We start from the raw sequence: 16,198 nt of genomic DNA, 5'->3' as shown, positions 1-16,198 counted from the left end.
CAGGAAAAAAATAGCCTTTTGTTCCAAAGCCGACACAAAATACCTATGTTCAGATTTCGATATAAATAATCGAGGTTTTATATAATTCCATATTAATAGTGCCCAAAATCTCGATGCATAAATAAATTAAAGTATTAACACTTCTTACAAAAAGTGACATATTTCCCTTCCTAGTGGAACATCGACACAAATATACAAGAGGCTCCTCTCCGCGCCGGCCTCGGGGAAGCGGCTCCGGTGGGACCCGGTCCCGGTGTCAGCCCCGGGGGCGCCCCTCGCCGCCCCGCCACCCGCCCCGTCGGGGGAGCCGCGGCCCCGGGGCAGGGGGAGCCGCCGGCCGCGCTCCGCGGGCCAGTCCGCTGCGTGCCCCGTCTGCCGGGCTCAGACGAGCGAGGTGACCGGGGGGATCTTGGCGCTCTCCTCCTCCCAGGGCTGCAGGTTCTGCAGCGCGAACAGCGACGAGTTGTGCAGGCACAGCGGGTCGGGCTGGATCGACTCGTTCAGCGACTTCTGGAAGGCGTCGTGCTGCAGCTGCAGCATCAGCCGGCTCGCCTGCTGCCGCTCGGCCTCCCGCTCCTCCGCCGTCTGCCGCCTGCCGGGGGACACGCTCAGCCCGCGCCCGGACACGGGCCACGCTCCGCCCGGGACTCCGCGGGCAGCGGCCGGCCCGGGGCCCGGCGGTGGCGGGAGCCAGGCGGGGCGGCCGGCGCGTCCTTCCGGGGCCAGCACCGCCGGGCGGCCGCCGCTTGACCGCCAACGGAGGGACTGTGGGCAGCGGGGAGAGCCTGGAAACCCGCCGTCACCCAGTAATCCCGTTTCCAAATATTCCCCCTTTTTCTCCCAACATTCCCGCGATTTTTTTTTCAAATTGTTTCCCCGTTTCTTCCAAAAATTTCCCGTTATTTCGAAGAATCCCTCGTTTTTACTAACAATTCCCCGTTTTCCGAATGGGGGACTATCGAAAAAGAAATATATAACGATAATAATAATAATTATGATCGTATTATAATAAAAATTCACCCCAAACGGTTTGCCTGCCAGCAGCTGGCAAGGGGGGCGACCCCGGCCGGAGCGGGACTGGCAGGGCGGCGGGCGGGGGACGCCGCCGGGGGCAGCGGCAGGACGGGGCGGCTCCGGGGGCACGGGACTCACCGCCACTTGGTGCGCCGGTTCTGGAACCAGGTCTTCACCTGGGCGTCCGTCATCTTGAGGGACTTGGCGAGGGCAGCGCGCTCGGCCGAGGCCAGGTACTTCTGCCGATGGAAGCGCTTCTCCAGCTCGCAGATCTGCACCCGGGAGAAGGATGTCCGCGGTTTCTTGCGCTTCGGCGGAGTCCGGTTCTGGTAAGGATGCCCGATCCGCCGTGTCACGGTGAAGGGCGTCAGCGCCGCCGCCGCTGCCCGGGGGGGAAGCACAGGGGTCAGCCCCGCGCCCGCACGGTGCCGGCCGCCCCCCGGGGCCGCCGCTCTGCCCGCCGGCCGCCCGCGCCCCGCCGGCCCCCGCAGGGACCGCGGCTCCCCGGGCTCCCGCTTCCACCTCTCGTCGAAGAGCTACGGAGACGAGCGGGGCCCGGCCGCCCCCCGGGGCGCCCCGCGCTATCCACGCCGTGAGGAGAGCGATTTTTCGCTTCGCTGCGAGCGCGGGGAAGGGAAGCATCCAGCGGCCGCCTTTGCTTTTATTCTTATTCGCATTACTGTTATTATTTCGTTTTATATTTTTTATTGGCCCTTCCGTTCGTTGTCGGGAGCCGGCTCGCGCGCTCCGCCCCGGCGCCTTACCTGTGAACCTGTCCTTGACGAAGCGCCGGCTGCTCTCCATCCAGGGGAAGTTGAGGCTGCCCAGACTGGGCACGGCAGGCATGGCCGGGATGGCGCTGGAGATGGGCGGCGGCACGGCCCCGGGGATGGGCCTGTGCGCCGGCACCCGGATCACGCCGGCCGGGGCCAGGCTGAGGTTCACACTGTACGATCCCGAGTCCTCGAAGGGCGCGGCGATGGCCGGGAAGGGGGCCGGCAGGGCCGGGTAGGGCGCACCGCCGCGGCCGCCGGGGCCGCCCAGGAAGGTCGCGCCGTCGGGGCCCCGGGGGGGCGGCGGGGGAGCGCTGTCCTGCTCGGGGCTGTTGAGGATCTGGTCGATGCCGAAGCTGATGGGCTCGTGCTGGTGCTGGCCCTGCGCCGGCCCCGGCGGGTCCATCCTCGGCGGGTCCATGCTCCGCCACCGCCGCCCTCGCGCCGCTGTGGAGGCGCCGCCGCTCGCGCTGCGCTCGCGGCCCGGCCGGACCCGCCGCCGACACCAAACTTTGCGGAGCGCGCGCGCGCCGCCCCGTCACCGCCCGGGGGCCGCCGCGCGCCCCGCGCCGCGTGCGCCCCCGCCGCCGCCATTGGCCGCCGCCGCCCGCCCTCCGCGCGCCCATTGGCTGCCGCCGCCCCGCACCGGCCTCGCGCCCGGGCGCGGGGGCCGCCGCCGCCGCGGTGACATCACAGGGGCGCGCGAACAATGGCCCCGCGCGGGGCGGGGGCGGGGCCGAGGGCCGCACGTCGGGGGCGCCGCTCCCGGCCCCGGCCCGGCCCGGCCCGCACCGCCCGGCGCTCCCGGCCCCGCCCCACCACGGCCCCGACGGCCCGAGGCCGCCCTACGAGGCGGGACTCCGTCCCCGCAGCCCGCGGCTGCCCAGGCCCCTGCCCCGACGGCAGCGCGGAGCGGGGGACGAGGCCGTTCCCGGGGCCAGCCTGGGGGGCGGCCGGAGCCCTACAGGGCGAGATTCCGTTTGGGTTTAATTTATGGAGCCTGGCGCGGCTGCCGAGCGCGCTGGCAGCCGGTCCCTGACGGCCGAACGGGACTCAAGGCGTTAACAATTAAATAACGCTCGGTGCATTTACTTAGTTCTCTCTTATAAAGGGAAATGAAAACAGGGAATAGAATTTCCCTGTTAATAGAATGTAATGGCATTTGATCAGCACCTGGCAGGGCGAGCCCGGAATGCCGGAGCAGTGACAGGAAGGACTTGATTAGTTTTTAAACCTTTGTATTCAATTACCGCAACGTTCCCAACGTTTCGCCGGCAGCGGCAGCGAGCGGGACGGACCTGCCGGGCCCAGGCGCCGTGCTCGGAGCCCCGCGGCGGCACCTGCGGGCCCCGCTCCGCGGCGGCCCCACGGCAAAAGCGGGCCCGGTGTGCCTTTTTTGAGACCCCGGTGCTCCGCAGGGGTCGCGGGGTCGGAGTAGGCTCCGGCCCGACGGGGTCCGACGGCCGCGGCGAAGCTGCCGCCCGGAGCTCCCCGGCGCGGGCGCTGACGGAGGCGCGTCCCAGCCCCCGGCCGTCGAGAGCGTTTCCCCGGCTCACGGCACCGAGGGACACCGGCCCCGCCTCGCCCGGCCGTCATTAACGCCACCAGTAAACGCCCAATCCCCCGGCGGGACCGCCGGATGCCACCCGCGGCCCCGGCGGCCCTAATCGGATTGTCCCCGCTCGGTGCGACGGGCAGCGGAGCCGCCATCAGCCGCCGCTCCCCGGAGCGCAGCTAATCCGATTGAGGCGGTCCCGCAAGCTGCTGCGGGGCCGTGCAGAGGCCGCGGGCGCAGCGCCCTCGGGGCCCCGCTCCGGGCGGCCCGGCGGGCGGGGGCAGAAGGGAAACGGAGAGAGGGGAAAAAGGAAATTAAAAAAAAAAAAAAAAAAAAAAAAGAAGAGAAAAGGCAACCGGTGGAGGACAAATAAATAAATAAATAAATAAATAAAGTGCCACCCAGTCCTGGATCAGGGCAGGCTTTGTTAGAGAAAATTGCAGCTCGATCTGCATAATGGGAGCTCGGGCTGCCCAAGGCGATCTTTTTATTGCGTGTGTGTCTGCTGTTATCAATTTTGTGAACGATTTCACAGGGAGCCTGGCAGACTTGAGCTGGAATAATATGCAAAGATGAGCTTTGAATAATGAATGATGTGCTTTTAAACCAATTCCAAAGTGTCTGTGATAGTACAATATGAAAAGGGGTGGTAAGTAATAGTATATTTAAAAGGCACTAGTATGTTTTTATTACTATATTTAAAAAGATATCTATATTATTTTTGTGAAATGGATAATATATCACAGAGTCTTTGATAATCAGCTAAACAATACATTTTTCTTTGGGAAAACTCTCCTGGTTTTACACAGTTAAATATAGAGTATCAGCGTACAGCTCTGTAACGCTCAGCTACCTTATTAAATATTAACGCTATTTTAATATTAGCTTTTAAATTTAATATGTTGACGTTGTGTAGTTTTACTTTAATTATGTTTTATAATTAATAACCCCGGACGTATGGTATCCTTAAATGCAGCTCTCCCGCAGCCGCGCCGTCTCCCTCGCCCCTCTGCGGGCGGGGGGCGCGCAGAGCCCGCGCAGAGCCCGGATAAACCCTCACAACCGCATAGAGCCCGCGCAGAGCCCGGATAAACCCTCACAACCGTGCAGGGCCCGCATGAACCCTCACAACCGCATAGAGCCCGCGCAGAGCCCGCGCAAAGCCCGCATGAACCCTCACAACGGCGCAGAGCCCGGGCAAAGCCCGCATAAACCCTCACAACGGCGCAGAACCCGCGCAGCCTCGCACAGCCCCGAACAGCCCCGCGGCCCCTCCCGACCCAAAGGCCGCTGCGCTCCGGCAGGTGCAGCGCTCCTTGGCTCCGTGCTGGGCTTCCCTCACGGCCCCGCTCCGGGTGTGCGGCCCCGCTGCGAGCCCCGGCCCCGCTGCGAGCCCCGGCCCCGCTGCGAGCCCCGGCCCCGCTGCGAGCCCCGGCCCCGCTGCGAGCCCCGGCCCCGCTGCGAGCCCCGGCCCCGCTGCGAGCCCCGGCCCCGCTGCGAGCCCCGGCCCCGCTGCGAGCCCCGGCCCCGCTGCGAGCCCCGGCCCCGCTGCGAGCCCCGGCCCCGCTGCGAGCCCCGGCCCCGCTGCGAGCCCCGGCAGTGCAGGCCCGGCCTGAGGGGCGGTGCTGCTGCGCCGCTGGGAGCCCCCGCCCGGCTACGCTGCAGCCCTTCGGGGAGCCAGAGCCCGCTCAGGGCTGGCTGCAGCGGGCACAGAGAGGCAGCGGGACCCGCGGGCAGGCGCAGGGCACCAGCAGCCAGCTGGTGAGAGACCCACACCCAGCTGGGCTCTTGCCAGGCCCCAGCCGTGGCACGGTAAAGCGTGGCATGGCCTGGCCTTGGCCCTTGCATGGAGTGGCACAGAATAGCAGAGCCCGTGGCCTTTGCCTGCCATGGCACGGTGAGGCAGAGCGTGCTCGGAGCCCAGCCTGGGAGTGCCAGCCACGAGCAGGCAGCTGCAGGTGCCTCTAACCCAGCACACGGGCAGCAAGGGCTGGACAGCACCAGGGGACAGAGCTGGGCAGCACCAGGGGACAGTGACAGACAGCACCAGGGGACAGTGAAAGCACCAGGGGACAGAGCCAGACAGCACCAGCGGGTGACCACTGGAGCCATGCAGGCAGGAGAGTTCTGGAGGTGTGTGGGAAGGCTGCTGTGGCATTGCCATTCCCTAGGAAATTCTGCTTTCAGAATTTCAGGTAATGTTGCACAGGTATTACCAGATGTGGAGCCAGGTGTGTGGTGCTGGCAGGGAGGAACACGGTGCAGCCCTGGCATGCTGGGGCACAGCTCCCTGGGCCTGAGCCAGCTCTGCCAGGACGCCTGGGCACAGGGACTGACCAGGGCTGGAGAGCCCTGCTCCCAGTCACCTGCAGAGCTATGGGGGAACAGGGTTAAGCAGGGAGAAAAGCAACTAAAGCTGCGGAAGAGGAGTCACCACTCCCTGGCCCCACTGGGCAGAGGAATCCCCTATCTGTCACTGGGCAGAGGAATCCCAGTCTGTCACTGGGAGTCACTGGGGACTGAGGTGTGGCAGCTCTCTCACTCATGCCTGAAACCCAGAGCTGCTCCCAGGCCTGGCTGCCAGGAGGTGACAAGAATGGGATGTGCTGCTGCCTGCCAGGTCACCAGGTTTGGTAATGGTGTGCACAGGCACTCCTCAGCCCTAGGAATGTCCTCAGGATCACAACAACGAGGGGCCTGGAGGGAGGGTGTCAATGCAGCCCCATGTCCTTGCAGGACCCTGATCCTTGCAGGACCCCCACCATGTGCCTGACAGTGGCCCATGCCACCGTTCAGCTTTTGAAAAGTGCTTCCTGCAGCAGGAGATAGTCAAACCACTGATGAGCACTGCAAACAACCCCCTGCACCAGGAAGCAGTAGCAGATGCTGAGATGTTCCTGCTGTAGTTCCAGAGTTCCTGCTGTGTCTGCTGTCTTTGGCAGCAGCTCTCAGGCTGGGCAAGGCCAGTCCTGTTCTCCACAGCCTTTTCTGGATGGATATTGCTGCATAAACCCCACATGGTCTGGAGTGATTACACAACTCATGGAATTCAGCACGACAGAGGACACACGTTGCTTTTCATGCAGCCCTGGAAGCTCCCAGTGCAGCTGGTGGGTGATGCTGGTGTTCATGCAGAGGAGGGACATGTGTGGTCTGTGTCCTGGCACCAGCAGGGGAGGGGGAGCAGGACAGCCAGGAGCAGCTTACATGCTGCCTGAACTCTGCCTGTAGCCAGATGTGCCCAGCTGTGGAGGGCAGTGGCAGGCAAGGGCTGAGGTTTGTGCACCAAAGGGGGATGTGGTCCTGACCCTTGTGCCTTCTGCAGGGCTCAGTGAGACCCTGGGGGTCAGTGATGAGCCCCACCATGGCCACCAGGCCCCAGGGCAGAGCAGAGGCCTGGCTGCCCGTGCCAGGGATGGAGCAGCACCCTGGGTGCCAGCTGTGGCTGTGCTCTCATGGGGCAGCACTGCGCTCAGGCACTCAGCTCCTGGTGCTCAGCAGAGCTGACAAAAAGCCCCTTTTGTTTTCTGTCAGCCCACAAGGGTTAAATCAGCTGCTCGTTTTCTGAGGGAAGGGCTGCAGAGCCAAAGGTCATTCCCCTCTGCCCCTGGCTTTGGGTTTGGAGGGCTGAGCCCTCTCCTGCCTCCCCTCACCCCATGAAGGCAGAGGGGAGGGCAGGGTCATGGAGCTCTGCTCTCAGCAGCCTTTTCCCCATCAGAACAAGGGATGTTCCCTGTACCCCAAGATGGAGGAGATCAGGACTCCTGCCCCACAAGCCCTGCCCAGGGGTCCAGACACACAGCAAAACTCCCTGTCCTCCATGTCCCACGGGTGGAAGCAGTTCAGCCCCACTCAGAGAGCCAATGCTAATGGGTTCTAAAGCCTCTGACAAATGAACATTCCTTAGTGGCTTCAATCCCTGTTCCAAAACACATCTCTGTGGGGCTGGTAACCTTAACTGTGATATTTAAAAAGCCAAAACTTTATTTCAGTTCAGAATCCATGCATTGTTCCACAAATGGCTGAAACTAGGTGAGAAGGAGAGGGTTCAAGGGAGGTGCTGGGGAAGGAGCTACCCCTGAAAGGGCAGAGGGTGATGGGCAGATGGGGCTCAATTTCTTTCTGCCACCTTTAATAAAATCAGGCTGTAGTGAAGCTGACAGGGAACATCCTATTATTGTGGACAAGCCCTGAAAGGCACAGAGACATCTGGTTTGAGGGGGAAGGCAGGGAGGTGCCACAGGTCAGGGATGAGCCTGGGGAAGCAGCTGCTTCCTTCCCTCCTTCATCCCTACTTTAAATACCAACACACAGCTGCTGCCAGGTTTTTATACTAAATATGACTTTTGCTGGGCAAATTACATTAGGATGGATGCCACAGGTATCCATTAAGGTTTATTTATTGTGATACCATTTGTATCTCATGCTTATAAATAACTTATGTTATAGCTTTTGTTTGTAGAAATGTAACTTACATATTTTATTATGCTTTCTGTAAACCTCAAAAAGAATTTTGTCAAAGCAGTGCCTCTTAACAGCAGTCTACACCCCAGTACATAAACCTGTAGCAGCATTATTTTTTAATCTGGTGAGGAAGCGTGTTATCCCGCTGCAGTTTGAGAGGTTCGCTGTCATCGTAAACTCCTTGTGCAATAAAACATTAATGAAGGCAAGGAATTGCTCTGTAAGGTGTGCACGGGCTGGGCTGAGCTCTTCACAGGCTCCTTTGCAAGCAGGGCCCACGTTCAGTGTGCTGAGCCCAGGGCCTGCCCAGGCAGCAGAGCCCAGCCAGGCCACTGACTCACACAGGGATGGATGGATGGATGGATGGATGGATGGATGGATGGATGGATGGATGGATGGATGGATGGATGGATGATGGATGGATGGATGGATGGATGGATGGATGGATGGATGGATGGATGGATGGATGGATGAGGGATGGATGGATGGATGGATGGATGGATGGATGGATGGATGGATGGATGAGGGATGGATGGATGGATGGATGATGGATGGATGGATGGATGGATGGATGGATGGATGGATGGATGGATGGATAAAGTATGGATGATGGATGGATGGATGGATGGATGGATGGATGGATGGATGGATGGATAAAGGATGGATGATGGATGGATGGATGGATGGATGGATGGATGGATGGATGGATGGATGAGGGATGGATGGATGGATGGATGGATGGATGGATGGATGGATGGATGGATGGATGGATGGATAAAGGATGGATGATGGATGGATGGATGGATGGATGGATGAGGGATGGATGGATGGATGGATGGATGGATGGATGGATGGATGGATGAGGGATGGATGGATGGATGGATGGATGGATGGATGGATGGATAAAGGATGGATGATGGATGGATGAGGGATGGATGGATGGATGGATGGATGGATGGATGGATGGATGGATGGATAAAGGATGGATGATGGATGGATGGATGGATGGATGGATGGATGGATGGATGGATGGATGGATAAAGGATGGATGATGGATGGATGGATGGATGGATGGATGGATGGATGGATGGATGATGGATGGATGGATGATGGATGGATGGATGGATGGATGGATGGATGGATGGATGGATGGATGGATGATGGATGGCTGGATGGATGGCTGGATGGGTGGATGGATGGATGGATGGATGGATGGATGGATGGATGATGGATGGATGGATGATGGATGGATGGATGGATGGATGGATGGATGGATGGATGGATGGATGGATGATGGATGGCTGGATGGATGGGTGGATGGGTGGATGGGTGGATGGGTGGGCACTCACCTGAGCCTCAGCATCCCTGCCTTGCTCTGCCTTTGCCCTGACTCACACACAGATGGATGGGCACTCACTTGAGCCTCAGTGAGCCCTGCCCTGCTCTGCCTTGCCCTCACTCACACAGGGATGGATGGATGGATGGATGGATGGATGGATGGATGGATGGATGGATGGATGGATGGATGGATGGGCGGGCACTCCCCTGAGCCTCAGTGGGCCCTGCCTTGCTCTCTGAGGATACAAAACACTGCTGGAGGAGAACCAGCCCTGTTCTACAGCCCCCAACTCTCTGTATTGCCAGACAGGCTCACCTTGGTTCTTTGGGAGGAAATTGCTTGGGCTCTGAGTGGCATTTGACATTTCCCATTCTGTTGTTTCCACTGTCTTTAAAGGAGAAAAAAATTCCAAAGCCCTCAAGGCAATTATGCCTTTTCAAAAAATGCATAAGGCATTAGACGTGCTCCATGGATTACTGCAATCTCTGTGGATTACTGTAACTTCCATGGATTTCTGTAGCCTCCACATGTCACTTTACCTCCACAGATTACTCCTCAGATGCTCAGCGTTCCTGGAGCTCAGAGCCTTTGGCTGCAATCCTTTCTTGAACTGAGCTCAAATGTGAACAGCGAACTGACAAAACACCTTCCTTCCAGCTGTACTTTCTGCCATCTGAAAATGTGCAGAAAAGTAACAATTGCAAAGAAGAGAACTGGAAAAGCCCTGTAAGAAATACAGGTGTGAACTTTTTCTCCCTGTTGGCCACAATTAATAATTCCCATTCTTATCTAAGAAGTGGTGAAATGTTACTGAATTCAAAAATGTCAGCAAACATGACAAATATGCGAAATTTTTTTTCCTTAGGTAAATAATGGAAAACCCAACTCAATCCCAAAGCCAGTTTGTAATTACACATTAAATAATAGCTTTTCCACATAATACACTGAGCTATGGTTTAAGAGGTTCTGATTTTTATGAAGTCTTCCTTCGATCCATTTTGCATCTCCCCAGCCAGCAGAGCCCCTCCTGGCCAGCACAGGACACCCACTGCTCCCCAGTGTAAGTCTCTTTCTCTTTTCTGCAGTTTTGGATAAACTTTATGCTTTGTAAAGGGTTATAACACCTCCATTTTCTTCTGTGGTTCTTTTTTTCCTGATTCTAAAGACATGGAAAATGTGTACTTGTGAAATAACACATCAGTACTTCACTAAGTCTTGCTCCATCCTCTCTCATTCCACTCTGTGCAACATTCAATTTTCTTGCTACACTTATAGCCTAAAAATGCTTGTTTTCAGTCTTCTTTGTGGTCCTCATTGTCATTAACCACCTGTGCTACAAAGAAATATAGAACATTTTGCAGAAAAATAGTTTGAAAAGGTGTCATATAAAGTTTGTACTGGGTTTCATCTCATTTTCAAACAAATGTGTCTTCAAGAGTGAGCTTAGAGGTTTGAACTGATGAGATATTATTTACTATTATGTACAGAACTGAGAATCATGAACTGACACAAATTCAGAATGAATGCATATCCTTTTTTTTCTCTAGTTATACACTATTTTTACACTGTTTCATAAAGCTAAAACAACAGGATTATAAATTTTGATAAGAAAGGCTGAAAACATTCTTCAAAGTAAGGCTGATTTTCCATTGTTTTCACTATTATAAATCTTTACATTTTAGGCTAGAGATTGAAAAATGCAGAAAATATCTTAAAAAATAGTTTTCACAAGAGTAAAAAATCTCTCTAACAAACAACAGGGTCCCAGCACTTTCCAAGAGGGTTTGTCAGTCAGTTCTCTGTTTCCAAAGTCCTTGTCAAATCAGGTCCACGCCCTTGGGATTGGAGGCCCCTTTGCAGTGCAGAGCTTTGGCCACGTCTCTCCAGCATGCTCTGAGTGACCTGGAAAAGCAGACACCAAACATTTGGTTAAAGGAGACCTGACTATGGGGGATACATTGTGAGAGATGGTAAAAATAGAAACTATAATGTGTATTAAATTGAGGGAAAACCAGAGGAAGACTCAGCAGCAGAATCACCAGGTGCCCTCAAGAGCCAGTTCTGTGATGTGTGAGTGAAACATTTGAGAGCCAGCAGAGAAATGACTGCAGCCAGAAGCTTTCCCAGCTCAGCTGGCTGAGAAATGTCCTTCCTCCCCAGGCTGCAGCCAAGGGCTCCTTGGATGTGCCATGGAGGCCAGCCCCAGCTTCCCCCTCGGGAGGATGCCAGAGTCCAGCCTGGCTGGTGACCGGTGGGAGCAGACCCCTCTGCACAGCTCACCACCTGCAGCTGGGGTGTGAAATCTGTCTGCCAACATCACCCGGGACTGAAGGACACCTCAGAGCCCAGACATGAACTCCTACCCTGGAATGAGCACCTTGGCTGCTGTTTGTCCCCACCCAAATCTGGGTGTTTGCTCAGGTGTTCCTGCCCACGGCAATGGGGCTGGAACTGGCTGATCTTTAAGGTCCCTTCCAACCCAAACCATTCTGTGATTCTATTTTTTCAAAACCCAAACACCAAAACAATCCAAAACCCACACAGAAACGATTTAAAGTACCAGATGTGTCTGCACTCCACATTTAGAGTTTTTCAAATGTTCTTTGTCTGTTGCCTCCATGCTCTTTGCTGTGATTGTGTCAGGCTTTGCTGGCTCACAAGAGCCAAGCTAATAAAGTCTCCCCAAAACAGCTCCTGAGGGCTCCTTCCTGCACAGGACTGTGGGGACAGGTGCCTGCAAACTGATGGGATCTCAGCAAAGGTCTCTTTGCCAGATCAGAGGCAATAATCCTGCCTGCCTCCACTGCACGGGGGTGTCTGGAGCAGTGGGGTGAGCTGGGGCTTGTCTGCAGGTACAGGATGCAATTAGCAAGTTATTCTTTATTCTAGTCCTATTTTTTAAATGATTGTGCTTATTTTCTTACTAATGGAAATTGATTTCTGCTCAATTTTAAGCATTTGCAGTTAAAAGGAGCCTCCTGCTTCACAGAAAAGCCAACAGCCACCAGGGCTGAGGTGAAGTGGGACCACAGTGGGTATTGGCCCCCAACCAGCTCCAACACACCCTGGAGAGGTGGCAGCAGCATCCTCGAGTACTCCTCAAGCCTTTTTAGGGTGGTGCCAGCTTGGGCCATCTGCTCTGGGCTCTTGGGAAGCTCAGGCATCTGCATCACTTCCTGTATTTCTCTTCCCATCATATTCTGGCACAGTTACAGGCTGCTTAAAGCAGAACTTTTTAGCACCTCACGAGAATGTTGATTTAGCTTAGAAATATGAAACAGGAGGGGACTGTAGTGCTGCCCACCACCCTGCTACCACAGCCAAGCAAGCCAAATAACCCTGTTCAGCCTTTATTACATTGGCTGTGTCAGTCACAGCCTCAGTCATGGCCCTGGGCATCAGCACATCCCTGGGATAAGCACTTATACAGACAATTATTCAGAGGAGAATGAACCATTCTGATGAACCTGTGCCCACATACCTGGCAAGGTTCCTGAGCAGTCTGATATTGCACTCCAGAGGAATATTACCTGTATTCCACAAATTTCAGGTGTGTAACGCGAGAACTTGTCAAAGGCAGGCTGAGAATCAGCTTTTAGGATGCAAAATGTAGTAGACTTTTGAAGCTAATGTAACTTGTAGGGTGTCACACAGAGCGTCAGAAAGCACAGAAGTTTGGGATTTGTTTGCCAGATTAAAAAAAAAAAAGGTTTAAACCGGTTTAAATCTTAAACAAATCCCAAATTAATCACACGTCATTATCATCAAAATTACAGTTGTCTGTACATAGGCAAAAATATGGGACGGTGAAAGAAAATGTAATAAAACTGTAACACTAAGGCTAAGCCCTGACAACTCCACAGTTGTGGAGGGAGATTTTGGTTTAATGTCTCCTTGGCCAATTTCATGCCCCCAGGACAGTTCCTCTCACACCAGCAATCCCCTGTGTCACCATCTTCGCTGCCCCTGCAGCAGCGCTGGGAGCAGAGGCAGCAGCTGATCCCAGCTGGGTCCTGCAACACTCAAACCACTCTGAACATCCCCTGGGAGCAGGTGTGAAGGACACAGGACCTGCCTGCACCAAACCCCAACCACACACCAAACCCCAAACCCCAAACCCCAACCACACACCAAACCCCAAACCCCAAACACACACCAAACACCAAACCCCAAACCTCAAACCCCAAACACACATCAAACCCCAAACCTCAACAACAGTGACCAGGGCAGAGTCCAGACTAGAGGAGGCCACAATCCTGAGACCTTGGCCAGTGTCCACAAGTGATTTTTAGAAAAAAGGCATTCCAAGAACTTAACCCCACAATGGAAAGCATTAAGAGCATCCCCAGGCAAAGAATGACATCTGTGTGTCCCCTTCCTGATCACAGCATCCCATGGCACCCATGTGCCACCACCACGGAGCTGTGCTGAGCCCTGGGCTTCCCAAACATGCCAGTCCAGACTGAGCTCCTGCTGCCTCAAGAGAGCAGGGCTGTTGTAGGGTGGGCTGTGGATATGATTCCATTTTGGCATAATTAACCCTATTGGTGCAGGCATGTGTCAATCCCAATTTTTCTGAGTCCCCCAGTAAACATGATGCCTTCCTTTTGAAATCAATTTTGGGCAAAGAAGATCTCATGAAAACAAAAAAGCAGTATTGGAAGGAGCAGTAAGACCTGGTAACTTGCATGCTTGCTATTTCCCAAGAACTGTAGAGACAGTAAAGGAAGTAAAGGAAGCCATTCCAAATAAATAAATCAGCAGTGCACTGGAATGAGCCAAGAAAAGATTACTTTTACAGTTATATGTAAGTACATGTCCTACTTTTTTTCAACATGAAATAAATAACCTTGATGCAAAAAGGGCAATACAAATATTGCAAATCCTATTTCCTGTTCATCACTCTTCCAAAAGAAATATAAGACTTGTTCCTAAGTAAAGGTGCTTATACATATCCATGTCTGCTAAGCAAAACACATAATCATTAGAACTAGTCTAATTTCAGTAAAAAGAATATTCTGATAGTCACAAATTTATTCCTTGTGATTTACAGCTCCATGGTTTTATCTTCAAGTGAAATATTTAATTTCTTCTTATATCAAAGCATCAAAACCATATAATTAATATGTAGTCAGGGTAATCCTTAAGAACTATAAATCAGAAGCATTATATAAACAAAAGTGTCGTCTTGAACAAGATTGGGAGTGCAGAAAACTACTTATATCTCACTTTTATAATGAGGCAGTGACTCAGAGCAGATAGAAAATGATTAGTTTTCCTTCCAAAGTAGAAAATATTGCTTCCATCTGTAAAGTATAATATTGTGATGTCATAAAGTTTTCCTAAACACTGAATTTACCCTTATTCCCTCTCAATCATTTTAAAAGAACTGCTCTCTCTTATAGAGCTTGGATTTAAATCACAGTAACACACCAAGAAGATGAATGACATTGCTGTTAGATATGGCTAAAATTGGATCCTTCAGCACAGGTGAATGATGAGACAGCGCTTCTCTTCTTGATATATTTTCTTCTTCTATTAGTTTCCTTCCATGGCTGGGATTTCAGTTTGAATTTTAATGTATGCGGTTGCTGCTAATCTTAGTGTCTGATTTTTTTTCCAGCGCCCTCTTATTGTATAGACAATTCATTCTCCAAAGCAGTAATACACTGAGGCTTGTGAGTGCCCAGGAGATAAAGCAATTCAGAATAAAGTTAGAGCCAGCTCTGCAGAAAGGCACAGACAACAGGTCAATATTCTCAGAAACAACCCCTTGCCACACAAACAACGCACACCTCTGGATCAAGGCTGTCCCTCAGAGGGCTCCCATCCCACAGAACAGCGTCCCTAGGAAGTCACCAGGGAAACATGATGGGCATATCCAAATTCACAGCTTTAGATTTTATTGAAAGGGTGAATTGCAGTCTATTTCCTGCTTTACAGAGTCTGCCACAGATGCACACAACCCAAACTGCAATCAATGCCAGTAGTTAAGTGTGAGCACTCAGATTATCCCTCCCAAAGCCAGTTGCTCCTGGGAAACCATTCAGAGAAGGAAACTGGTTAACTAGTTTTCTAGGAAGCAATTTTTCTGATGTGATTTGCATGGTGGTGTTGTTTTATCTTTCTGTCTAAAAGCCTGATGAGCTTGCATAACTTCTGCTTAATTCTGGAAATATGAAAACAAAGTTTATTAGGAAAAGGTTAATTATATCCTTGCATGATTGAAGGTTGGGTGTAAAGCTTGAGGTAAAAGTTTGAGAGGATTTTTCATCGAAATGGACCCACTCAACCTCTGGGAACGATCTGTAAGATGCTTACAGAGTGCATGGGCTGAAATCCACTCTTCATTCCTAACATGAGCATAATGGAGCAAGGACCAGGGACAGAGATGGCAACTGGGAGTGCAGCAGGCAGCTCTGTTCTATGTGTAGTGATTATTTTTACTATTTTGGCATGTGATCAGGCAGAATTTCCTAAACATTCACCTTCTCATTAAGAAGTGTGAGTCTAAGCAGCAATCTTGACACAGGCCATTGGTTTCTTCAGTCTCCAAAGATGATGGTGATCATCAGGACTGACATCACCTGAAAGAAGAGTCAGACAGTTTACATGAACATGGATGCTGTTGTTAAGCTGTATGATGTGCTGAGAAGGAAAAATGCATGAAACCTTTACTAATCCTGCTGAAATCACTGATTATTCCGGTATGAACATGGTATTACAAAAGTCCTTCTTCCAAACAAATATTTCTATAACCAAAACTACCAAGTGAAGAAAGTAAAAAAAAATATTGCCCAGGCTCATCTCTAAAGCCAAAGTTGAATAAAACCTGAAGTGTGAACTGACATTTAGAGCAGAGTTAATTGAGGTACAGGCTTTGAAGCTCCCTCCAGGATTTTCCCCCTTGTCACACTATTTCCAGAGAGCAGCACGTGTGCCCAGCAATCTGTACGAGTTTGAGACAAAACCCAGGCTGCTCTTCAAGGTTCTGGTTTTCTCACATCCAACTTTCTCTGTGCAGGACACTGCCAGGATTGGAGAGGAACATCC

At 53.1% G+C, this 16,198-nt stretch overlaps 1 protein-coding gene and 1 long non-coding RNA gene across 6 annotated transcripts in view; both read right to left on the bottom strand.

Annotated features, from left to right (window-relative positions):
- Positions 1-381: 381 nt before the first annotated feature.
- TLX3 (T cell leukemia homeobox 3) lies at positions 382-2,208 on the bottom strand. The gene is made up of 3 exons (XM_063168425.1): positions 1,779-2,208; positions 1,153-1,396; positions 382-592 (listed from the first exon to the last, which is right to left on the bottom strand). The coding sequence occupies exons 1-3, from the start codon at positions 2,206-2,208 to the stop codon at positions 382-384; spliced, it is 885 nt and encodes a 294-aa protein (XP_063024495.1).
- An 8,450-nt stretch (positions 2,209-10,658) lies between these two features.
- LOC134424592 (uncharacterized) overlaps positions 10,659-16,198 on the bottom strand; it is a 114,090-nt gene continuing 108,550 nt past the window's right edge. For 4 of the 5 annotated variants that reach the window (XR_010029459.1, XR_010029461.1, XR_010029460.1 and 1 more), the window contains 2 exons: positions 15,634-15,732; positions 10,659-11,047 (listed from right to left, as the gene is read on the bottom strand). This is a non-coding gene — a long non-coding RNA (uncharacterized LOC134424592). The remainder of the gene's footprint in view (positions 11,048-15,633; positions 15,733-16,198) is intronic. The other variant, XR_010029462.1, reaches the window with a different exon arrangement.

Source organism: Melospiza melodia, chromosome 14 (assembly GCF_035770615.1).
Source record: "Melospiza melodia melodia isolate bMelMel2 chromosome 14, bMelMel2.pri, whole genome shotgun sequence".
NCBI lineage: Eukaryota > Metazoa > Chordata > Aves > Passeriformes > Passerellidae > Melospiza > Melospiza melodia.
This window is presented reverse-complemented; position numbering and strand designations above follow the sequence as displayed.